At 33.5% G+C, this 27,583-nt stretch overlaps 1 protein-coding gene across 4 annotated transcripts in view; it reads left to right on the forward strand.

Moving 5' to 3' along the window:
• CNKSR2 (connector enhancer of kinase suppressor of Ras 2) overlaps positions 1 to 27,583 on the forward strand; it is a 257,232-nt gene that overhangs the window by 52,495 nt on the left and 177,154 nt on the right. For all 4 annotated transcript variants that reach the window (XM_032619801.1, XM_032619802.1, XM_032619803.1 and 1 more), the window contains exons 2-4: positions 171 to 334; positions 8,167 to 8,369; positions 21,077 to 21,164. In XM_032619801.1, coding sequence (XP_032475692.1) covers positions 171 to 334; positions 8,167 to 8,369; positions 21,077 to 21,164 — 455 coding nt within the window. The remainder of the gene's footprint in view (positions 1 to 170; positions 335 to 8,166; positions 8,370 to 21,076; positions 21,165 to 27,583) is intronic.

The following is a 27,583-nucleotide window of genomic DNA, read 5'->3' on the forward strand; positions in this document are numbered from 1 at the left end:
AAGCCCATATATAGGTTGAGGAAAGGTGGATGATTGAACTAGTCCAGAGCTGAAATGGACTTAACTTGTGACTGGGTAGGAGTTAATGCTTGTTTTATTATTTTTTTAAATTTGTTTGGTTCAACTGTCTTTTTTTCTTCATTCTGATCTTCCGTATTTTTCTTTTGCAGGTCTTGATGACTGTTTGCAGCAGTATATTAAGAACTTTGAGAGGGAGAAGATCAGTGGAGACCAGCTGCTGCGCATTACACATCAGGAGCTAGAGGATCTGGGGGTCAGCCGCATCGGCCATCAGGAACTGATCTTGGAAGCGGTTGACCTTCTGTGTGCACTGGTAAGGACATCATAAAACTGGTGGGAAGGGAAACTTTGCTTTTCTTTCCTGTTTTCTTTCCTTTAAAAATTTTTTCCTTAAAATTTTTTTGTTTCTTCTCCTTCGAGCAGAAAAAAAAGCTCCCCTCATTATCAGCCAACTGGATGTGGTGATATTTTCCTCCTTCATTGAATCTGATGTACTATGCAGGACCAAATTACAAATTAAAGGGGCTTATTAACTCAATTGGTGACATTTTATTTAACTACTTGAAAAACTACTTGAAAACTCACCAAGGGAGTTTTCACAGAAGCATTTGGGATGTACGATTGCATACAATCAGTTATAAAGTTCATTTCCTTCTAAAAGTTTTGCTTTAGTATCCCAAATATTAAGTAATCCTATTTTAGAAAAACCATCCTTAAAATAATTAAATTATTTTAGTGTTCTTTGTGTATACATCAATGAAAATTGAATATTGTACATTATATGTCTACTTTTGTGTGTTAAAAGAGCAGTGCCTAGTCAGACAAGAGAAATCAATGTGAAAAGAATCCTGCAAGATTCTGATAGTACATTAGATATTCTGAGAGGAACATAGACTTTTTTTTCCCATGTTAGGTAAGATGACACTAACATGACTGGGGCTAGAGCCACAGTGAAAAAGAACATGAGTCTTATAATAATACGGGATTGAAATTAGACTCAGTCAATTACTGACATTTGTGTGCAAGTCATTTCACCATAGCCTTAGTTCTTTTTTAAAAAATACAGATAATATTAACTACCTCTTGGTATTGGTGTGAAAAGCAAAGGAGATAGTGTTTGAATAGTGCCTAATTCTGTGCCTGGCACACAGTAGGCATTCACTAAGTAGTCACTATTATTAAGATGATGATGATGAATAATAAATGTGTAGATAATTAAACGTAATTCAGGAATCAGTACAGTCAGCACTGTGTGTGACAGATGTAAGTTCTAGTTCCTGCCATCTTGAAAAGCCTAGTGGGGGGAGAGTGACGTATAAATAATCACAATATTATAGTATAATTACTAAAATAAAAGTATGAGCTGAGTATTAGGGGCACAGAAGTTTTGACTAAGATAAATGGGTTCATATTGCAAAAGAGGTGATCTTTAACAGCCTAATGGAGGACGAGCATGTGTTCTAAGAGGTGGGGGAACAGAGGGAAGGAATTTCCAGGTAGATAAAACAGCACATACACAGGCACACAGAATAAGGAGCATACCTGGTGTGTATGAAAAATGATAAGCTATTTTCCCACCAAAAATAAGTGGGAAATAGTGGCCTAAAATTGGCTTTAAAAGATAGAATAGCGCCAGACTGTAAAGTACCTTAATATTCTGATAAGAGAGGACTATGCAAGAATGATCAAATGCTTGCTTTAAAAAGGTAACTGATGGTAGTGAAAAGGGTGGAGTGGACTGGACATAGAGTGAAGACAGGGGAACAATTAGGAGATGTTTAAAATAATCTACTTAGGCTATGAATAGGTCTTAAACTAAGGATGTGCAACAGGAATACAGAAGATCTGGTGACTAGGAGTGGTGAGTGAGATAAAGGAAGTTGAGGAAGATTCCATCTTATTCGCTGCAGAGATAGAGTAGAAGATCTTCCAATAATGAAGATAGGCAATAGCAGCAAGAATAGATTTAGGTGGGAATATAAATTGAGTTTTGGATTTGTTGAATTTGAGGCATCTCTGTGTTATCCAGAAAGAAATACTCATCAGACAATTGAATTTCTGAATTTAGAGCTAAGAAGTGGCTGAAGATAGAGATTTGGGAGTCTCAAGTATATAGGGATTGAATCCATAGATAGCGAGGTCACCCAGGAAGGGCCTGTAGAATATAAAGAACAAAGGACACAACTTGACACTCCAGCTGGGAAGGAAGAAGGGTAGCCTTCAGAGGAGACTTATGGAGTAGTCAGAGAAGCATGAAGACAACTATGAAAGAGTTGTCACAAAAGCACTGGGAACTGTTATTTTCATTAAGGAACACCAATAATGTCATCAAATTTCACTAAAAGCCAATAGAATTAGCAAGGGGAAAAGAACTGATTGAAAATAGTTTTTAAAGAATCTGAAACCAGATTGGTTGAATAGTACCTCCCACTTACACATTTCAGTCTAACCTTAATTGTCCTTTCCTCAGAGATATTCCCTGATCACTCCCTCACCCTGGCCTGGTCTAAAATTGGCCCCCACTCTTCCTCTCTTTCTTAACCCTCATCTCATTTCATAATTATATACTTGTGTGTGTATTTATTAGTTTAATGTCTGTTTCTTCTGCTAGACTACAAGCTATGTGGGAAAAGTGACATTGCTTATTGAACCCCTAGTGTGTAGCACAAATGCCTGGCAATAGTAGATGCTGAATAAACGTTTTTTGAAAGTGGTGATGAAAGAGACTTGACATATTTTTCACATGATAATTTGGGGATCTTCTTGTTTCCTTATTCCTGAGATAAAAGAAATTAATTCAGACCAGAGCATGCACTTACACTCTCCCTTATGTGAATCAGATTGCAGAAATCATGCCTGAAATAAAAGCCAGTACTCAGCGTAAGGTAAGAGTCCACAGTGTTTTTGCATACTGGTCTCCAAATATGAGTCAGAACCGCTATGAAGGTACAATATAAGTGGCTTGGAGATGGGTATCTGACCTAGCAGTCCCCTATTTGCCACATCTTCTATAATAGTAAAGTTGAGTGTGTCACAGCTTGAAGTCTAGAGTGTATGTGTGATAAGCAGGGCTTCTCTTAGATGAACCACTCACATGCTGAGCTCCACTCTGCCACTTTGAAGAAGGAAGTAAGATTGGTGATTACGGTACTACCTACAGATAGTCTAGACCTGTAGACTTTGGAGTTTGGCCTGGGATAAGCTCTGCTGACCTAGACTTACTTAAAAGGATGGTATCAGAGATACAGATCACTGCCGTGCAGTTCTGGGTTTAAGCAGCATAATGTTGCATCATTTTCTTGGGAAAAAGTAAATCAAAACATTAAATTCATTCTTTCTATGTTTATTCCCCAAGGAGGTCAAATATTAAACTTCCTTTTCACTGCTTCCTAATGGCTATACATCAACATGTTAAAAGTGCACATATCTTACAGTTTATGCACCAGATGTTTTCCAGTGAATATAAAGCAAATTTCCGAGCAGTGAATTCTGATTTACTTCTACATGCCGTTATAAAATCAGGAGGTGACATCCCTCTTCAGCAAGCTGAGCATCAGGAGTTGTGCTGTCGGCAGTGGGGAACTATGTTTTGTTTCTTCAAAACTGTAATGTCTCTACTGACTCTTCTACTTTTTCCTACATCTACTGTATTTATTTCTTCTTTTAACAATTATATATTCATGCTCATACAGTGCTACCACAGGGAATACAAAGATTGAAAAGGCATAGTCTGTGCTCTTAAGATGTATACAGTCCAGTAAAGACAACAGTCATTAAAAGATAATATAGATTTATTTTTAAAATCCCAGGGGAGTGCAGAAGGAGATGGTGAACACTACTGAGGGATCCAGGAACTGTAAGTGGGATTTGCATTGGGACTTGCAGGATGCGTAGATGTTTGCCAGATTAAAAAGTTGGAGAAAAGTTATCTAGGCAGAAAAAATATGTGTAAAGACAGAATTGTGAAAGAGTATTCAGTGATAAGAGAAAAATAAGAATTTTGAGTTAGCTGCTGCAGAGTGGGAAGTGATGGGAAGAATGTCACCTTACACTTTGTATCACATTATAATTCTTTGCTTAGGTTTTTTGGTCCTTGATATGCTTTCTGCCTAGTGATTAGCAAGTAGAGGATAGTCAATTAATGTTATCTTACTGAATGGAGTTATCTGCCTTTCTCCAGAGAACTGTAATTTTTTTCTCTTGCCGACACAGCCTCAGAGTCTGAAGTTTCTGTTCCTGAAATAAGGAAGACACAGAAAAATTACCAAATTCCTTTGTTTTTCTTGAGCAGTGGAATATTTTCATCTGCCTTGTCTTGAAATTAGTCCTGATGGGGAATAAATGTTATGGCAGCTGTTGAAAATCAAAGGTTTATTTAGTAACTTGTTCATTCATGCAACATATATTTATTAAGCACCGACTATACTGTTTGTACCATGTTATCCTAGAAAGAAATAAGCTTTTCATGATTTCGAGTTATAGTAACTCTTTCAAGCTGTTATGCTACCATTTGGTGTGCTTCAATAGAGAGCACCTTGTATTAACTAAAATAGTAAAGCATAAATAAAATACATATAGTTTAATGTATAGCCCTTAATTTATGTTTTGACAGTGCACCTTTTATTGAGAAGTACAAGTGAATCATTTATGACAGGATAAGAACAGTTTGCATTTCATTCTTCATATACTTTTCATGTAATAGGTATTTTGTAGGAAAAAGTTGATGCCTGCCATTGCTAGGATTTGTTTCTTTGCAACATAATTGCTTGGTTCATTCATCTCAAAATAATTCATTTCTAAAAAAAATTCATTAAAACAATCTTTTTAGGACTCACACATATTTATAAAGCAAAGTATTATAAAACCTAAACACCTGCTACATGGTGCATTCAAATTAAGAGCTCTGAATAAAATAGCATTGACCTTGTAAAATACATGGTGCCAATATTTCCAGTTAAGTGTTTAGTGAGAATTTGCCACTAGTGAGGGAGCCAGCTCGATTTTCTCAAATGTTGTTTCTTTCTTTCATGTGCTTTTGCATGCGTATAACTGAGAGAAGAACAGTAGAAACTTAGCATCAGTTCCTTAAGATTAGACTGGCTATGTTGAATCAGTGTGGAGTCACACCTGGTTCCTGGCATGAATGTTACTGACCACATAGGTAACATATAGGATAAAGAAAATCGCTAAGTACATTTCATGTCCAAGCTTTTGTTTACTTGATGTAGTCCTTTCTGTACCAATAGTAATGCCTAGTTGTCCCATGCATATCCAGTAAAAAGCAAGTCTGTAGTGAATAAACCTGCATTTTTAAAAAGTTGAGACAGTACTTCTCAACTGCATACCTTTGGCCAAAAGCAAAGGGGTGCTTCATATACTTGTTGCTTCTTTACATGGTAGGCAGGGGAGTGTGATTTACTGGTGACTTAGTGAGTCATAACAAACCGTCCACTTTCATGAAGGAAAAAGCAAAAAGATATCTGTGTTGTCAGTAATTGATTTTGAGCTACTTAGAACTGAGAACTGTGATGATGAAAATTAACTTGAGAGATCAACTAATCCATCTCTTTTGTTCAAATAGTATCACACAGACACTGTTATATACAGAGAAGCTTCTAACCTATTTTTGTACTCTTCTAGAATTCTTAAATGCTTTTGAATTACTGATTTAACTAGTTATATTTGTTAACTAGAATAAGTTTTAAGAATTTCCTCTACTACGCATTTTTTGTCTCTTCTCGCTACTGGATTCCTCTGTGGCCTGTATTTTTTACCTGAAATTCCTCCATATAGGATATTTATTTAGTAGGCTTCCAAGTTAGGAGACCTCGGGGTATCTTACCAGGTTTTGTCCAGAAGATTTTTCTCTTCTCTAATTCTTGAGTTGTATTTTTTTTAATGTAATGCTATCTTAAATTTTGGAATCTTCAAAGTATTTTTACTTTGCCTTCAGATTTTTATGAGAAGATCTGTACTCTTTTAAAATCATTTTTACCTTTTCTAATAAAATATTTGAGATGGTAAGATAAGAAGAGATAATTTAAATGAATCTTTTGTCGGGGCTACTGGCTACAGAGTGCAAGTTATGTTACCAGGTTGATTGATTAGGTTCCTCACTAATAAACTATTTACATTTGAGTTTCTCTGAGAAATTTTTATAATTTGTTTTGTAAACAAATATTTTCTCATTAAAATCATTAATACACAAAAATGAAAAGGGCAGACACTGTTGTACTTAAGGGAAAATGCTTTAACATGGGGAAAACTTATGAAAATACTTTCAAGTACTTCAGAAGTATCATTTTCAGTTTAGTTGATATAAGTTATCTAGTCATTATCTAGTCATTAGAGAATATCTCTTATAAGAGGATACGTGCTGGATAAAATCTCCTAAATGTTTCACAAATAATCCATGCTCAGATGCAATAGAATTTGGATAGAATGTTGTTTTATTTGTGTAAACCAAACCTTTTAACTTGAGAGACTATTGCAATTCAAATTTAGCGGTGAATATATAATATACTATGTTTTTTAAAAAACAAATCCATGGCTCCAAAACAGTGTTCTTTTAGTAAAAATGTAAATTCTCAGCAAAGAACAATCAGATTTTTATCACTATTAAATCTTTAGTGGTAACATACATAACTTGCTATTAATGTTTATGCATCCAAATCTTCCTCTACGCCCTCCTTTTTTCTCCTCTAAGTTATTTCTTTTCTTAAATAGAAAGAATAAACCTAAATTTCATATAAACTAGCTACCCAGTGATTGTTGACTTGATAATATAGCTAAATTCATTGTGCCATTTTCTTCCCTTTTTCATTTCCCCCAGTATTTTCTTCCATTTTGTTTCACTTGTTTCTACTACCCTGCTTGAACAGGAATAGATTATTGGTGCTAAGGAGTGGGGGTAGAGGTTATTTCCTCACAGGTGGCCTGTGGGCTTGTAGTCCCATTCTGATTTCTGTCTACTCTCAGCTCTGAGCTCTAAGCAAATCAAAATATCTCCCTGTGTCTCACTTTACTTAACTGTAAAAGGAGGGGATAAATCAAACTTAGAATTTATTTGGGCCTCAGAGGCTATCTAACATTCTTTGGGTTTTATGCTTTTCTGTAAGTTAATAATACTTTTAATTTTACACATGACGGTAACGTACATGCTGCTAAGTACTTTGATCAAGGTCATCCTCTGATCAGGTTAACAACTCACAATTATCTGTTTTAAAATTCATTGTGACTTGTGAAATCTTTCCCTAAAGTTTATTTGAGGGGATCTGACAATATTTTCCTATTGCATATGGTAAAAAAAGTTTATTTGTATTTATTCATATAAATCCTTTTTGCAATAATTTATAGATAAAACATTTAGGGTGAAATAATATATATTAATGGAAATTGAAAAGTGAGACCGAGGAAAAGAACAATTATACTTACCAAAAAGTCATTATGATTTCTTTAGATGTGCTTCATATTTGACTGTGAGCTAATGCAACCATGACAAAATTATAAATAAGTTTAGTTTTATAATTTGTATTATAAAAAGGAGAAAGCATATTGGTTTCCCTGAGGATGCAGAGGTTTTCCTGGTATACCATATCATAAAAGAAACTTCTTATGTGAGTCATTATGAAGAGGACACAGAAGAAAAGTTATATTGTATGTGATTTATTTTTTGCTATTTCATTTTATTGTTGGATTGTACTTATTTTCTCATTTGGGGAAAGCAGAATTTTTCCTAGTGCCTACATTCATGACTATGCATATGCTAATAGATACTCAGAAATAATTGTTGATAATAATGAATTTCACAAGTAAATGAACTTAGGTTTGGGTTAAAAAAGAAACTGCTTATGAGTCCTTATAATCTTTCTGTCTTGGGTGGCATAATTCCAAGATATAATGCCCTCATCTTTCCATGTTCATATTAGCACTTACACATTTTCTTGTAATTTGTTTATCTGACGTTTCCCCAAATCCTCATTTGACTATGGGTTCTGCTAGGCCAGGAATCCTATCTTATTTATGTGTAACTCTTAATATTTGTTCCACTGCCTGTACATATAGTAAAGTACTCAGTAAATGTTTTAACGAATGAATAAAATATTGACTTTAAGTATATTTGTTCTCTGTCTTTTTATATTTCAGAATTATGGCTTGGAAACAGAAAATCTAAAAACCCTTTCTCACAAGTTGAATGCATCTGCCAAAAATCTACAGAATTTTATAACAGGGAGGAGAAGGAGTGGCCATTATGACGGGAGAACCAGCCGAAAATTGCCAAATGATTTTCTGACTTCAGTTGTGGATCTGATTGGAGCAGCCAAGAGTCTGCTTGCCTGGTTGGACAGGTAAAATCTTTCATGTGTTTCCTAAGTTATCCTCCTCAGGCATCAGTGTGAATATAACGTTATTTCATTTTTTTCTTGTGAAAGGATTAGATAAGTACGAGGAATATTAACAAATGCCTAATTATGATTTACCACAATATAAGCATATCATCAAAGAGATACTGTTTGCAAAATTTTATATCCAAGTAGCTAATCAATAATTAGTCCCTGACAGTTTCAAAATACATTTGCTGCTCTATAAGGAAAATCATTTTTGGCTGTCATAACAAGATTTATAATACTACCTTGTCTCCTGATTTTCTGTATTCTTTTCATTCATTGGTCATATTTAAGGAAGTGACCATCAGTATTCTATCTATTGTTTTAAATGGGTAATGAGACACTGACACTTTCATAGCATGCACTGTATGTCTCATTACCTTTGCTTTATTTATTCTTTATTATTATTCACATTGCACAGTCAATTTTGGATATTATAAAAACAATTTTGGTCCTTTTTTTGCTAACTTAGTTAAGTTTCATTTGTCTTGGAACACATAAAAGTTTTCATAATATAAAATGAAAAAAGTTAGATTAAAATTGTATATGTGATTAAACATTTTAATGGTAAAACATTACAACTATTTAAAAAATACTAAATAAGCTCTTTCATTTTTGAAAATATTTTTGTAGGGGACATGTACTGTGTTATGATGGTTAAATAATCAAATCTTAAAAAACATTCTGTCTCTTATAAGAAATTCTGATATGTAGAATTTTACTAGAATTCTTTCTTGAATAAATGTCAGTAGAATTTACATACATATATATACACATATATACGCAGTGACCCTTGAACAACATGGGTTTGAACTGCATGGGTCCGCTTATATACAGAGTTTTTTCAATAAATACGCACTACATTACTATATGAACATAATCATCCATTGGTTGAATCTGTGGATATGGAGGGCTGACTATAAAGTTACACATGACTTTTCGACTGTGTGGGGTTGGCACCCATAACCCTCTCTTTGTTTGAAGTTCAACTGTATTATATTTTGGCTTTTAAAAAATATGAGACTTTATATTAAAAACAAAGTATTTGTATGTCTAAGGTAAAAGTTAAGGTAATTTTACTTAATTCTATATTGTCTAAATTTATATATATTACTAATAACATATAACATGACAATACTAAATCCAAATCTGAACACTAAGCTGTAATTATTAGCTTTTTGATAATTAATCGGCAGACAGCATATTTCTCTTATATTATGACATCATGAAAATTCTCATAATTGTTTAAACCATATTTATCCATTGTATGAAGTAATTGCTGTTTAAACATGTAAATTCTACAAGTAGTATAATGGTCAGTAAGTAAATATATTTAAAATATGGCTTATCCTTAAGTAACGTAATAATCTTGTTTCAGGAGGCTTCTCAGTAATCAGAAACTTATAGAAAATATATTTGATTTTAGTTATATCTTCTTATAACTATCACCTGTCCTATAATTGTAAATTAGCTCAGCCTTGATATTTATATTTGGTAAATTTCATTATTTTCTTTTTACACTAGTACTTGTTAAATCAGTAAATAAATAGAATGATTAGAGAATGTTTTTACTTCTTAATGGCAGGTATGGCTGTTTATAAAATCACATAATGGCTTCTAGAACACTACATAGTAGTTTCTGATTTTATTGTATTATATAATTTTTTATGGTGGCATTATTTTTATCATCTAATAAGATGTCCTTAGTAAATGCCAGTTCATCTACAAACATACATGAGCGTACACACACATACATAGTAATCCATGAAGTCAATCAATGGTATTTTGCGTTTGTTTCATCGAAAGAGAAAATGTGACAAAAAGTCTGAAGGAAATAATTTAAATCATCTGTTTGGCTTCCATTGCTGCAAAGGTTCTCACAATGCTTATTTTGTGTTATATCATACTACCGATGGTGATCATTAAATCAAAGGCCATTTAACATTTTGATCATAAAAATAAAATATATACTTAGAAGGAAAAGAGACAACTTTATGATAACTTTAAAATCTTCTGCTGAGACTGTAAATTTTAAAAAGAAACTGAAGTTTATATTTTGAAGATTTTTCTCAGGAAAGTTCAGCTCCAGGCTGGCTTGTCTATAATGAATATGCTTTAACAGCTTTAGTTTTAAAAAGGAAAGAAGAAGGAGAAAAAGAATTCTTTGTCATTTTAAGGCATTTGGACTTTATGCTGAAGGCAATGGGGAGCTGTTTAGGGTCACTGTTGTGTTCAGACCTTTAAATTTTGAAGATTACTTGGGCTATAATGTTGGGAAAGATTAGGGAAAGAATAAGGCTGGAAGAAGGGAAACCAGTTAAGAGGTTGTTTCAGGAATATTTGTCCCTCATTACCTGCCCAGCACCCCCTCAGATACCAAAACCTGAGGATTCTCAAGTCCCTTATATAAAATGACAGTATTTGCATGTAACCTACGCACATCCTCCTTTATGTTTTAAATCATCTGTAGATTACTTATAATACCTAATACAGTGTAAATGCTATGTAAATAATTGCCTTGTACAACAAATTCAAATTTTGCTTTTTTGAACTCTCTGGAATTTTTTTTCAAATATTTCGATTCGAGGTTGGTTGAATCCATGGATATGGAACCTGCCAGTATGGAGTGCCAGCTGTTATCATGCTGCTGCTACTATTGGTGATTCTGATACTACCAGCCACACTCAAAGCAAACCTAGGAGAGTTGTCTTCATTTTACAGATAGGAAAACTAGCACATACAGAGGCAGAAGTTAAGTTCAAAACCAAATAGGAAGTAAGTGGTGGAGCCGGGATTCATTCCAGGCGCCTGACTACAGAGTTGATTCTCTCCATTGCTATTTACTGAGATCTTTAATTAGAGAAGCAGCAGTGAGGATAGAAGACTGTTAGACAGAGAGACTAAGGAAAAGGAGACACCTAAGGTGAATAAGAGGTATCTGACTTGGCTGACTCAATGGATGGTGATGCCATTATCAAAACAGGAGGAACAGGTTATGGTGGAGGACAAGTGTTGAGTGTTGGCCATGATAGACTGTGAAAAGGTCTTTAGAGTATTGCTGCTCAGAAAAGATATACGGTGGATAGAGATTTGGGAATAGTTAAAATATAGGTGGTAGTTAAAGTCCTGAATACATTAATATGGTGGTGTAAGGAGATTTTTAGAATGGATTCCTCTTATCCTGCTCTATTTGCTTTCCATAACACAAGCCCTTCTAACACAGTATGTAATTTACTTATGTGTTATTGTTTTTGTCTGACTGCTCTATATATAATGTATGCTTCTGGAGAGCATGGATTTTCATCTGCTTTGTTCACTGCTATCACAATTATCTAGAAGAGTTCCTGCCCTATAGTGGGTGCTCAATAAATTTTTCTGAGTGAATGAAGAGAACTGAGAAAAGGAATGACCTCTGCAGACCACCACGAACCGAAGGATGATTAGAAGTTCAGCTTATGGAAAAAAATAAGAAGACATAACCAGACTCCATAGGATAGAATTAGTTGAGAGTGTGTCACGGTAGCAAAGGGAGTAAAGAGTTTTTTGGTGGGCGGGTGGGGGGGCAGTGTTGATATTTTAGTATTATTTTATTTTTTTCCAACTTTATTGAGATATGAGTGATATATAACATTGTGTAAGTTTGAAGTGTACAATGTGATGATTTGATACACATATACATTGCAAAATGATTACCATGATAAGATTAGTTAATATAATCTATCACCTCGCATAATTACCTTTTTTGTGTATGTGCTGAGAACGTTTAAGATGGGAATAAGGGGTTTTAGGGAAAAAAAGGAAGTGGTCAGCAGAGTCAAATGCTGCTGACAGGTTAGGCACGGTAAGGCTGAAAGTGTGTAGTAAATTAGGGAATCAGGATATATGTGATCTTACCAACAACAGTTTAGTGTTTTTACTTAAAATTAATGAAAACTGGAATTCTTGGGTTGATTGTGAGTTAAAGGTAAGTGATAACTCCTCTTTGAAGAAATTTTTCTGTGAAATGGTTTGTAGTTCAGGATAGTTTTGTATAATAATTAACTTCTACTTTTCATAGACTGCATCTTTTAGAGGTGTTGGAAAAGAGGAAAGGCAAATGATGAGGGCTACTTCTATATCTGGGAACTTACTTTGCTTCCTTCTCTTTCATGGATTGTATGAATATCTTAACTACTCCTTGGCTAATATAAATTTCAAAAGGTCCCAAAATCAATTTAAATGTAATAGGATTTTATCTATAACTGTGCCAAGTAAAATGTTTATGCTGTTTGTTTTCCTGACAAGTAGCCCAGACTTTTATTAGAGATTGTTAGTGGATGTGTATTTAAGTTATATTTTTATTCCTTTCAAAGAAAAAATGTTTTCTAGGTAGCAGCAAGAGCACAAGACAACATTCCACATGCCCTCTTGTTTCAGTGTGTTCTGCAAACTACACAGGAAGCAAAACACATTAATCAATGCTAGAAAAGCCAAAAGAGCAGTGTTCTCCATGACTCTGTTGTGAATCCCTGCCGAAATACATCGTGAAATAGTATAAAAGAACAAAGGGCTAAGAGAGAGTTGAGTTTCAGCTCTGCCTCTGGCCCTGGGTAACCTTGAACCTTAACCTCTGTTTTTATTTTCTTTTTAGAATAAGGATGTAAGACCTGCAGAATTTGAAGTTCTCTTCTAAGCACTAATATTCTATAAATCATTGACCTTGTTCACCAAAGCCATATGAGGAATATATTCATCTTATTTCCCTTTACATAATTTCAAAGAATAAACACTAGCAAAGTTTGTTGGTGACTTGTAGAATCATGATTTAACTCCCTACCTCTTCTCTGACTAAATTTAGTTAATACCAAGTTCTAGACCAAAACTAATCTGTTTTTGTGCTTTCTTTATATAAGGTAAGAATGTATCTTGTCTTTTTTATTTTTGTTTTGAAGAACTTAGAACTTAAGTACTTAATTATAAAAGTTCCATAGAAATTATGTTGGCCAAAAACTTTTAATATCTTGATTTGTCATGGTAGATTGCCTTTAATTTGGAGGGTTTAAAATGGTCACTGCAATCGAATATTGCCAAGCATTGGATCTTTAACCTTAGTTTATTCCTTTAGTGTACAATATAGTATAATTCTTTAGTTGAAAAATGAAAAATTCTCTCAGGTAACTATGGTTATTTTGATGCCAAACAACTGGCTTAATTTTTTTAAAATCTGACTTTTTGGCATTAATTTTTTTTTACATTTTGGGGAGAACTTGCATGCACAGCAATATGATGAGTTTATTGCAATTTTTATTTTATGTCACTTGAAGGGAGAAAGGAAAAGAAAGAATAGGAAAAAATCTTTAATTTAGCTCCATACTGAACTAGATGCTTTTCATGTATTGACTTATTGAATTCTCACGAAGCGGGTATCATTATCCCCATTTTACATATGAAACATGAAGTAATTTGCCTGAAGTTATTCACTAGTGTGAAAATTATAATTTGAATCTATTTTTGTTGTGATACCAAAGCCCTTCTTGTTTCTATCATGTTCCTTTGTCATACTACGTCTCCTTTTGAATGTGGACCAGTTCTTAAGGATTTTGAGGAAGCAGTTCTTAGGAATGCGGCATATATAAACATTTATTTGTACTTTGGTGTTTCTCCTCAAATGCTAAACAAGAATACCACTTTTCTTTTTCTGGCCTTGATACTTCAAATTGCTATATAGAATTTTTTTATAGAAAGTTTATTTCTCATTTTACTTTGAAGACATCAATGAGATATCTCTTAATATCACTGAAAGCCTTTTGAATGTTTAAGGCAAAAGCATTAGGGTGCTAGGGAAAATGTTTACAAATCACAAAAACTGCAATTTCAGTGGAGCTTCCATTTAAGTAACATTTATTTTCAAAAATTAGCTCCTTACATTTCTTAAAGAAAATAAAATCTAAGGCTAACAGAAATCCCCTTTTTCTTCGTATTTTAAATATTGACTTGAGTGAAACAACAGACTTTCCCAGAGGAAAAGCTTCAGAGGTGAATCACAGTTGGTAGCTTTACTGTTTATTTTCAATTCATGGTTTACTTGTCTATTTTTAACCTACGTCCTGCTGTTTTTCACACCTCATCTTTCTTACAGTTTTATATGGCTTTGCCAGATCAATCTATACTTGGACGTTTCCAGATCACTGCATGTACCATGTTGTACAGTAACATCATTAAAAAATATTCAAAAGTATTATATATAGAAAAAGTTTATTTTGCTATTTATAATGAAAATTTATTATTTTCTCTCATTTTTAGCATTAATATCTATTTCTAATTGTTTCTGAAATACATTTTAAGATCATTCTGTTTTGAAAGGATCAATGAGATGTCTTTTTATATCACTGAAAACCTTTTAAATGTTTAAGGCGTAAGGGTTAGTATGCCAAGGGAAAAAATGTATTCTTTGAAATCTTTTGCTTTATCTACGAAAGTGGTTGAACTAATTTCTTCTTCCATGATATGAAACTATAGGACAAAAATTATTTCTATACCAGGGAAAAATTACAGAGACAAAGAAATCTACCCCAAACACTACCAAATGCTGTGGCTCGTTGTTGTTTGGTCTTATTTCCTCTTGTGTGCTCAGTGCTCCAACTTGGCACCTCTTGTTCCAGAAATGAGCAGTGATGTTAGCAAGGCTATTGTTCATAGAATGCCCCTTAGGCTCAGCAGTGCCAACCTGAGAAACAGTAAGGCCTTCCAGATTTCCTAATTAACTCCTTAGTTTTTCTTGTTAGCTTCTAATTTGTTTAGGATTTCTGAACCATTAATAACCTTTCCATAAATGCTTTTGTTTGAAAAGAATGTACAACAAATATTTTTTATAGGGTCAATAACTTTTGCACTAGAAAGAAGTATAAGCATTTTATTATCCATTTGATGATTTGAGGATAGTTGTGTAACTTTTAAGATCTAAGTAGGATGGTTCCTGTAATGGCCATTTATTAATGAGCCAAAGATTTTATTTATTTATTTTTTAACTTTCTGGCATCAAAAATTTTTCCTGCCATGAATTTTATTTTGTTTACCTCGAGTCAGCCACGTGTTTTTTTCTAAGTAGCCTGAGCTCTAACTTGGGGTTTCTTTAGACTGAGGAACAAATTCCTCTCTTAATTTTGTTTTGTTTTCAAGTTGATCATGTTAGAGATCCATTTCTTTATCTCATTAAGTCATGATTGAGTGTTCATCTTTGGTAACTGACAAAGACTGGAACCTGTCAGCCTTCTTTTATTTATCATCATCCCAAACATTAAGATGTGCTGGCTAAGAATGGTTCTTGTGTGGTTGTATATGATTTGCCTTTAAAATGAAAACTTTAGGGGAATTCACTACAAGAAAAAATGCATGTTTTCCTAGGTATATCTTAGATTTTTTTTTCCAGTTTTTTTTTGACAGTTAATCTTGAGCGAGAAGCTTGTCCCACTTGAAATATGAGTGCTCAGCAAAGTGGAAAACACGCCTTAGAATTCAGTTTGCTATCAAATAGATTTTTCTTTTGGTACATTTTCAAGATCAAATGAGTCTTTTTTTAAGATTTTATGGGGAAAATCATGCTGTACTTCATCTCATCACTTTTGAATGAAGCTTTTAGATTTTATTAACAGACTTTGACCTTTGCAAAACTAGGAACCCAAGCTCCTTCTAATCATGCCAGAAGCATTTTTGAATTCTTAATTAAAATGCCAATTTTTATGCTTCAGTGCAGCAGAAAAAATGGTCTTGGGGTGGTTTTTTTAAATGATGTTTTCCTAGAAGTGCTTGTATCTTAACATCTTTTAAAAAATAGTTTTATTGAAGCCTAATTTACATTCTATAAAATTTATCCATTTTAAGTTTAATGAGTTTTAATAAATTTAGATATAGCTATGCAATGACTTCAGATTAATTAATTACATACATTTTGTTCTAATTATCATTATTTAAATTCTTAATGACTCCTGTTTTAGTAAACTATGTTGAAAAATATACCATTTCAGAATAGGAATAAACAGTAGTGGAAGACAGCGCATAATAGACTGCGGTATATAGAATCATTTAGAAAACAATATGTTCAAACCCCTGGAAAAAGAAAGGGTCATTTGATAAGTAGAATTGGGGTACTTGATTAAGCCTTTGGAGAATAAATAATGATAGAACACTACCTGTTCACTAAAGTAATTTTAGGCCTATCATTTATTTAAGAGGGAAAAATAAATCCATAAGAAAACTGGAGAAAATATAGACAAAAAATGATTTCTAGATGTAGACTTATTATTAAGTATTTTAAAATATGAAATAAAATGCAAAGAAATATGCTGTTTGACTTTGACTACATAAAATTGAAAAACATGACTAAGTATAAGACAGATGACAAACTGGGGAAAATACTTGCAACAAACAGTTACGAGAAGCAGGGGGTTAATGTGTACTAGGTGAATATTACATTTAAATTAAAAACGAAGAACACCAAAATGCAACAGATGAGCCTATAAATAGACAATTCAAAAAACAAGAAACAGAAACTGCTAAGATGTATATACCACAAAATAATTTCAAAGTACTTGAAGCAAAAAATGACAGAACTGAAAGAAGAAATAGACAGATCCACAATTACAACTGGATACCTCATCTCCTCTCTCAAAACAGAAAGTAAGGATTAGAAGAGCTGAACAACACCAGATAACAAGATATACTTGACATTTTGAGAGCATTTCATCCAACAACAGTAGAATACAAATTCTTTTCAAGTGCCCATGGAACATTCATGAAGGTACACCGTATCTGCATCATAAAACAAACTTCAACACATTTAAAATAGTTTAAATCAGTTAGAATCTCTTCTTTAACCATAATGGAGTCAAACTAGAAATCAAACAACACACTTCTAACTAATCCATGGATAAAAGAGGAAATCTCAAGGGAAATAAAAAGAAATACATTGAACAGAATGAAAATTAGAGCAAGTCATAGTTTTTGAGGCACGCAGCTAAAGCAATTCTGAAAGGAAAATTTGTAAGCACTGAATGCTTATATCAGAACAAAAGAAAGGTCTCAAATCAATTATCTAAGCTCTCATCTCAAGAAAGTAGAAAAATAATTGCCAGTCAACAAGCATGGGCATAAAGTTTTAGTTAAGCAAGATGAAAAAGTTCTAGAGATCTGCTGTAGAACACTGTACCTATAATTAATAGTATTGTCTTTTACAGTTAAATTTTTGTTAAGAGGTTAGATCTCATGCTAAGTATTCTTAAAAAAATAAAATTAAAGAAAAAAGAAAGTAGAAAATAAGCCCAAAGCAGCAAAAGGGAGCAAATAATAATGATAAATGAACAGAAATCAATGAAACTGAAAACGGGACCACACTATGTTGAGAAGTCAATCAAAATTAAACGGATAATAAAGGAATACTACAAATAATTCTTTATACATACATTTGACAGCTTAGATGAAATGAACCAATTCCTTCAAAAACACAAAAACTACCAAAACTTACCCAAGATGAAATAGATTCTCTGAATAATCCTGTAACTATTAAAGAAATTGAATTGTACTTAGAAACTCTTTGGAGTAGGGGAAAAAAGTTCCAGGCCTAGATGATGTCACTGGTGAATTCTATGTTTAAAGAAAAAATAACACCAATTCTACACAGTCTTATTTCAGAAAATAGACATAGAGGTAATCCATCCCATCTCATTTTATGGTACAATCATTATCCTGATTCCAATACCCGGCAAAGATAGTACAAACTTACATGTTATAATCCTCCACAAAATATTGGCAATCCAAGTCCAACCACATATAAATAGAACTGTGCACCTTGACTAAGTGGGATTCATTCTAGGCAGGCAAGGCTGCTTCAGTACTTGAAAATAAATCAATGTAGTCTACCATGTTAATGTGCTGTAGAATAAAAATCATATAATCATATCAGTTAATGTAAAAAAAAAGCATTCAGTAGAATCCTATACCCGATCATGAGAAAAATTCTCAGCAAAGTAGGAATAGAGTAGTAATATCTCAACTTGATATGAAGCATATATAAAAAGCAACAGCTGACCTTGTACTGTGAAAGACAATGCTTTCCTCCTAAGATTGGGAATAAGGCAAGGCTGTCCACTCTCATCCCTCCTGTTATAATCCAGTACAGTAGGCCAGAAAAGGAAGTAAAAGGTCTAGAGATTAGAAAGGAAAAACTAAAACTTTTCCTATTTGCAAATAATATATGTCTGTGTGTAGAATATTCCAAGGTAGCTACAAAACATCTTTTTGAACTAGTAAGTGAATTTGACAAGGTTGTAGAATATGAAGTCTACACAGAAAAATTTATCACATTCTTGTATACTAGCAATGTACAGTTGGAAACAAAAAGTAAAAACATGGTATAATTTACAGTTGCTCTAGAATTAATGAGATGCCTACATATAAATTTAGCAAAATATCTACAGGATTTGTATGTGAAAACTATAAAACACTGATGTATAAAATCAAACAAACAAACAAAAAATAAATAAATAAAAAATCAAACAAGACCTAAATAAATGGAGAGACATACTGTGTTCATGGATTGGAAGACTCAACTTAGTAAAGATGTCAGTTCTCGAATCTTCCTGTAGGTTTAATAAAATTCACATAAAAATTACAGCAGGATTTTTTTATAGCTACAGACAGTATGATTCTAAAATTTGTATTAAAAAATAAAGGGACCATAATACTTCATCAATTTTGAAGTTTTTTAATACTATTTTAAGTATTATCTAACTTCAGTAATCAAAACTGGTATTGGTGGCAAGATAGACACAGAGAGTCCAGAACTTTATGCATATGGTTAGCCAGTTTTTGACAAAGGAGCAAAAGCAATTCAGTGGAGAATGGTTAGTTTTTCAACAAATGGTGTTGGAACACTTGGATAGGCAGAGGGAAAAAAGTGAACCTGGACCCAAACCTCACACCTTATACAAAAATTGAGTTAAAAATGGGTCATAGATCTAAAAGTAAAATAAAAAACTTTTAGAAGAAAACTTGAGTTAGAGTCAGGTGAAGATTTCTTAGATATAAGGCTAAAGGTACAATCCAGAAAAGAAATTATCGATAAATTTGACCTCATTAAAATAAAAAACTTTTGACCTGCTAAAGATTCTGTTAAAGGATGGAAAGAGAAGCCATAGACTGAGAAGAAATTTTACAGGTTACCTATTCAACAAAGGACTTGCATACAGAAAATACTGAGAAGTCTCTAAACTCAATAGTAATGCCAAAAATCTAAATAAAGAATGGGCAAAGGGCTTGAGCAGACATTTCACTAAAGATTATATATGGATAGCAAATATGCACAAGTCAGCACAACCAGTTAGAAAACTATTAGGGAAATACAGTTAACGATTAAATATAGATAATATATAAATAGAGCAAATACATATAACTTTGGGGAAATACAAGTTAAATCTGTGATAAGCCACTACATAGCTATTAGAATGGCCAAAATACATAAGTGAAAAATACGTTTCTAAAAAAATGTAACCAATAAAGGGCCTCTCCTGTGGACCCCTGTGACAATGGGAGGTGCTTGAGTTGTAGAGTTTTCTAGAAGAGAGACAAATTCAGTTTGTAACCAGGAAGCAGTCTTACATAATCATTTATAGTAAATTGCCTTAAGAGTTATCAGTAGAGAGATCCAAAGCACTAAAGTTCTAGTAACCTGACTAAATATTTACCCCCATACCTTCTTTTCTATTTGTGATTTTGTTTCCTTTAAACTGGGCCTCCCAAATCATATAAGCTTTGGCCCCACAAAAACCTGATTGGCATTCGTAGACAAGAGAGAGGATAAGGACTAATGGAAAGGCACTGAATTCATTTGGTGGCAAAACACTTGCTTGGGAAGACTGCTGCTGTCTATAACATTCTTGAAAATATAAACCTCATACCAATATATATTATTTACATGCCAAGTTGTTTGAAAAGGGATGTGAAGTGATGTAAGTAATTGATTCGGTACAAATAAAAACCTACTTAAGTTCATAGAGGTGGTATATTTGTGTTTAACTCTGGACTGTGGAGTCTGGAGTCAGACTTCCTGGGTTTGATTACTAGCTCCACCATTTACTAGTTTTCACTTAACCTTTCTCTACCTCACATTTCTTATATGTAAAATGGGAATGATAATAGTGCCTATCTTATAAGAGTTGTGAAAATTAGTTGGTACATGTAAAGCATTTAGAAAAGTAACTGGCATATAGTAAGTCCTCGGTAGGTGATAGCTGTCATTAGACTAGCTCTGAATTGTGACTATTTCAAGAAGCCACTGGACTCAAAATCTTACTTTCATTTGAAAATAAACTAAAATGTCTTTGCTAAAGCATGCCTTTTTGGTGTTGTTTTATTTTAGATGTAGTGAAGAGACCTCGTAAGAAGTACGAAAGAACTTTTAAATATTAAGCACTAAAAAAAGAGAAATTTGATGGAAAACAAACATTTTTCTTGAATTATCTTCCAAGCATTTCCCTCGATTTTCTTCCTTAAATATGTTCCGAATATTGTTTATCCCTATGTAAACTTCAGAACAATTCATTTCATATTATTCAAAATCTTATTTTAGGCTATTGTATTTGGGGAACTTTCAAAAGCTGTTCCTATTAATCACAGTTTTCCTTTTTCCTTTATAGATCACCATTTGCTGCTGTCACAGACTATTCAGTTACAAGGAATAATGTCATACAGCTCTGCTTGGAATTAACAACAATCGTGCAACAGGTATTAGCTGGAAAATTTTCTTCAGTTAATTTATTAGCTATCTCATATTCTAACAATGAGAAGTACTTGTATTTACCAAGAGATTATAAAATACTGGTTTGGGATTTTTCTCATTCAAAGACAAATGGTTCAAAAGAAACCAAATACATAATTCATTGGAAAACTATGCATATAGCCCAGTAAACAAGAGTTTTATTTATCAGCAGATGTAAAAGTAATCTGAACCTCCAGAGACAGCTTTATAATAAATAAGTAGGTTACTCTCACACTTTTAGTGGGGATGACTAAACTGTATGGCCTTTCACAAAATTAAATTAATACATTTGAATAACAATCTGAGACTTTTGCTCTAAGACACCATTAGTTCCTTATTAGTACGACTATAGTTTCATTTATATAGGTATACATACAAACAAATATACATAATAGCCTTTAATTATCACCTTAATCATTTAAATGATCTATTTACATGACCCAGTTTTTTTACTTTGAATATTATTTAAGCCAGGGACTCCAAATCGAACGTGTTCAGTAGTGCAGCAGCTGATGTAAATGTCCTGGCATAACATGGAGAAGTGGTAGAGGAGTGAATTGACTAGTACATATCCTGCAAAAATTTGTTTAAATCTAATAATAAAACACATCTGAGAGGTGTGAGGCTAACCACTCTGTGTAAGCCTCATGTCAACCTATTGCTGCTACTGCTGGTACTTTCTCAGGGTGCCATTTTTTGTTAAACTATCCAGTGATGCAGAAATAGGGAAAGCAGAGGATAAAATGTGATGATACAGAAGGTTATTGGGGAAATTCATGATTTAATTTATCTTTCTACTCCCTGTCCTTTATGACGAGGGATAATTTTCTTATATTGCCTGTATTTTCTCAAATAAGAATTTTTTTAATACAATCTTAAATGTTTCAATATATTTTCTGTTGTACCGTATAGATTTTATTAGCACCATTTCTCTGAAATTGCAGGTTTATAGAAAGGAGAGTAAGTTTATGACTTTTAACTGTGGAATACAGCAGACATTCATCAGGATTATATCATAGCAGTAAGAAAGTAACTCACTGCTGTTAGTCACAAACATGGATGAAGATGATAAACATTTTATCAGCCTTGAAATGCTGTTGTCTCACTACATGTCTTCATATTTGTTATCAGTAAATTTTATTTCTGAATGTCAAAGATTTCAACTGGATATTAGGGAGAAGAGTGGAATTTTAGGGCAAAGGTCAGCAAACGTTTTCTGTGAAAGGCCAAATTTTAAGTATGTAAGGTTTTGTAGGCTTTAATGATATAGGCTATATGGTGTTTGATCCAAGTATTCAACTGCAAAAGCAGCCGCAGACAATGTGTAAGTGAAATCAATGGACATGGTGATGCGCCAATAAAACTTGTTTTACAAAAACAAGCAGCAGGTTGAATTTAGCCCTGGGCCACAGTTTGCTGACTCATGTTCTAGGGCTATGCTAGTCCAGTGTGGTTCGTGGGCCAGCAGCATTATCATCACACAGAAACTTGTTAGAAATTCAGATTCTTGGCACACACTCCAAATGTACTGTGGGGAGTGCCCAGGAATCTGCATGTTTACTAGTTTTCCAGGTGATTCTGATTCTCATACACTGTTCTAAGGCATAGGAATGAAAGAACAGTAATATAATCTATGGGTAATTTTTCTTGTAGATCTGTATTGTCAGTGACATTTCTTCAAAAATATGTTTCTAAAGCTGTTTTTTTTAAAGCCATTAAACTTGACCAGAGATTTGAGATGTGGATAATAGACTATTAGTTTCTTCCCTTTTACCATGAGAGAAAGAAGTTTTCTCTGCTTTAAGGGTACCTACTGCACAGTATTTGTATGATAATCATTCATAGTACGTTGGATATGTGTTCAGTAGCAATCTATATGCCAACAGTCATAATAATACAATAATTATCCGCTACATGACAAGATCTGTGATAACTATTATATGTATTACTTAAGGTTTTCAAATAATTGAAATACTGTGGAATTAAATGGGAGAATTGAGTTTATTTTTCAACTTTTTAAACATGAGAAACTCATATGTATTATCCATTCTATGAGAATACAATCCATCTGATGTCACCTTCTAAAATAATGTCATTTCCATGCATAATTATGACAGAAAGTGGATGTTTTTAATTTCTTGTGTCTCCTTTAAACATCTGGATCTGGATGACCAGTTTAAGGTTAACTTTTGAGTAATTGGCCCACTCTTTGTTGCCTTGTAAACAAAGACTGCAATTCTAAATGGCAACTCTGATAAGTTTTCTTGAAAATCTTGAAGGAGAATCAGGTGTATTTATTTTCACTGAACTCATTCATACTTAATGTTTTCCCATATCAGAAGTAGATAAACAAAGTGATCTTTAAAAAAAATTACCTTTCTTTTAACTTTTACCGTAGAGTGAAGTCAAAAGTGGAAAGTTTTCTATGTGTAGAACTCACAGATTCCAGAGCATACCTCTGTCACGCTAACCTTCAAATGTTACGTTACGAATGGCTGAAATGATTTTCAGTGACTTAAAATTTCCTGTAGAGGCATGTGCAGGGGTGGAAGTGCAGTTTGTGTGAGATAGGACTAACCCACCCATTCTGCTATTTTAAGAACCTACCATCTAAGTAACAAGTGATGCAGTTTTTGTTTCCAGAACGTATGAACACCTGCTATAGACATCTACTTCATAGAAGATATATGCCATTCTGATATTGCCCTCAGAGGCTTGTTCATGCTCATAACAGGACCTTTTAACAGCTGCACTGTTTGGCTCAACATTCTCTTTAGGAATCTTACGTTAAGGCATAATGGGTTTAAGTTTTGCTATTTACAGATCAGGAAACATTAGGTAGAAGAGAGAGAGAGATACTTTTACAGATTGAACTTTAAGTACATCCTGTCTTGACCAAGTAATTGAAATACTCCAAGTATACAGAGGACACAAGGACTTTCTGTACCCTCGACCACTGTACACTCTGTTTTGAAGAGGATGCCTTGCCCTTCTTGGGAAGAGGATGCCTTGCCCTTCTTGGGAAGAGGATGCCTTGCCCTTCTTCTTGCCCTTCTTTTGAAGAGAATGTCTTGCCCTTCTTGGGTAGCAGAAACATCACCCATTTCTGTTTTTTTTAAAGTTCAGTAGCTCATAACATTTCTCACAGTTCCTTCTACCTCACTCTCATTTTCCCATCACATGTCCTGTTCCATGTGTCACCTTTAAGATGCTTCCAAACAGAAACTTCTCTGTATATGGGTGTTCTTGGTTCTTGCCTTGCCTACCCCCTCCCAACATGTTACCTGACTTGATATCTTAATTCACTTACTTTAACCAGGTCTTTTATGTGGTACCTTAAAGGAAATATTAGTCGTAAATTTCTCTCAATAAAATACATCTTCAGGGCTTCCCTGGTGGCGCAGTGGTTGAGAGTCCGCCTGCTGATGCAGGGGACACGGGTTCGTGCCCCGGGTCGGGAAGATCCCACATGCCGCGGAGCGGCTACGCCCATGAGCCATGGCTGCTGAGCCTGCACGTCTGGAGCCTGTGCTCCGCAACGGGAGAGGCCACAACAGTGAGAGGCCCGCGTACCACCAAAAAAAAAAAAAAAAAAATACATCTTCATGACATTATGATTTAATCTACTTATAAGTATAGAATGGATCACTTTCAGACTAGTCATCCCAAAGCCCAGCTCCAATTCTGTCGCTTTCAGCGATTTTCTCCTAATTTCCAAATTGATTACAAATTCCTCTTTGGAATTCAAAGGACTCCAAGTAAGGTTCTAACATAATTTCAATTTTATCTTCTAGTACTCCTTTGTATCTTAATTGTACTCCAGTTCATGTAGATGAGTTATTGTTGGTAAAATAGATCTTGCAGTTTCATCTTTTTATGTTGTGAGGCCTCCTCAGAACATGTCCCATATATCTTTTTATCACTGCCTGTCAAAATTATGTCCCATCCTTTAAGGCCTCTAGGAAATGCCACCCCACTCATGAAACTTTTACTATTTCTCATAATTGTTTGTATACCCCCTACTTTGACCATTTATATTTAATCAACCATGGTTGATGTGGTTGCGATTAAATTAAATATACCACCTTGCTCTTTGTCTTCTATGTCTCCAGTCTGGTCTTTGTTCCTTTTTCTGTATTAATTATTTTTTATGATTACAGTTTGTCCCCTTTGTTGACTTATCAGCTACAATTGCTTGTTGTATGAGCAAAGGTAGAAATCCCTTAAACTTACTTTACATGCATTTTACATCTTGTCAGTTATATTCTGCTGTGAGTCATAATTATCTGACTTCCATTAGACTGTTTTCTTCTTGAAAACAGGAACAATGTTGTGCTCATTACTTACTTGTTAAAATAAATTGACCTGAGCCCCAGTTATCCCATGTAGTTAGCACATACTCATTTATACTCTTCCAGAAAAATCTAGAATTAAATGCTTAACTCGTTACTTATTTTTATTTCAACTCCAGTGTAAAAGCTGCAGTTCTGTCTCTGCTACTCATATAAAGAACCCCAGAGATATACAGAGATACCCATCACTTTACATCTCAGTTTATTCATTAATTAAAATTAAAATATTGATCCTCATAACCATTTTCCAGTGCTAGAATGAAAGTGAACGAAACTTCTGAAACACTATGCTGTTATATAACACTAACAAAATATATTTTTTAGAGGAAACTTAATTGTAGGCATGATATGAATGTCTGTAAATCATCTCTTAAATAATCTATTATTTTTCTACTGTTGTGTGATGTCATATCTTTGATGCCAAGTCTTTCTGGGCTCTGTGGTCTGTTGCTACCTATCTTGGCAATAGGAATGAGGATGGTAATTAAAATGATGAAATAAAACAGTTAAGTGTTTGCTTCTTGATGATGAAACTACAGGTGATTTTAGTTTATTTAGAATATGTTTCTGTATTTTTCAGATTTTCTAAAATGAATTTGAGTTATTAGAAAAACAAAATGAATGCTATGTACATTGAAGAAATACTACTTTCAGTTTGATGAAAGAGCACAGCATAGATGAATACTTATTATATTTTAAAATAAATTACGTAGTTTACAAACAGTCGGTGTCCATCTAATGGTCTCATTCAGCCATTAAATACACACTAATCATCTCATTCACTTGGAATTGTATGCAGTATCTAAAGGCAGAATTAAACTTAAGCTGCCAGTAAAAGAGGCCAACTTGAATAAGCAAAGTGTAGATTTAAAAAAAAAATATCTAGGGCATGCATTTATTGCCAGGCTTTCAAGAAATCTCATCTGAACAGTTATGATGATAGTTATGCTTTGAAATATGCTGTACTTCAAATTATTTTCACTCAACTTTAATTATTTTTATTCCCTTTGAGCAAGATGAGATGATCAATATCTAAAAATAAACTGTCACAAATAGCTTTTTTTTCCCCTTCTTAGCACAAAGGAGTGGTACTATGAAGTAAGTGGAAAGTGCTTCTTGATATTGGCTACTTATATTTAAAGCAATGCAAACATTAGAGGAGAAAGAGAAATTTCTTTTAACAAGCTCTGTTTGGAAGAATTTATTTAATCTTACTGTATCTGTTTTTCTTATTTCCAGATGTGATGGGTTTAGACAGTTATAGTTGAAGTCTTTTAAAGAGATTCTTCCCCCCAACACCTCTTCCCCACATAAGATATAATAACACATTTGAGAAAAAAGGGAAACTGGTTTTAAAATCTTAAATGGGAAGAATTCTCACAAAGAACTGAAGCTTCAGATATTTAGAGCACTGTCAGCACCTGAAACAGAAAAATGAGACAGGTACCCACGCACTTCTTGTCAGCATTGAAATAATTGCCATGATGCCTACCCTAATGAGTATCAGCTTAACCTAAAATTATTCTACTGCACCATTTAAAATTTTTTCCAGTTCAAACACAAAAAATGATTAATTAGATTGTCACTAGTTAAGAAATGGGTGCAAAAGTATCGGTTTGCAAGGTGAAACTTTGGTGGAACTTAGAATACTTGGGGCAAGGGACGGAGGGTGGGGACAATGAGTATTGGGAGATTTGAGGCTTAGCCCTGTTGTTTCATGAGCATTTCACCTTGGACAAACCATCTATAAACAGAAATAATTCTATCATTGTGAGAATCAAATTAGATGTATTAAAAATGGTTCACAAATGTGAAGTGAAAAACAAAAGTAAAGTATTATTAATTATAAAATGGATGAGAAAAAGACTTGATACAAAGAACTAGAATAACAAGTTTGTTTTAAATAATAAATGTACACAGATTTTTTTTCTCCATTTGGTGTTAGTTTTCTTCAGCTACATATACAGTGAAGGAGATACTGAGAGAAAAATTTCAACATGTGAAACATTTTAAATCAGATTTTGAACTGTTAA

The sequence above is a fragment of the Phocoena sinus genome, chromosome X (assembly GCF_008692025.1).
Source record: "Phocoena sinus isolate mPhoSin1 chromosome X, mPhoSin1.pri, whole genome shotgun sequence".
NCBI lineage: Eukaryota > Metazoa > Chordata > Mammalia > Artiodactyla > Phocoenidae > Phocoena > Phocoena sinus.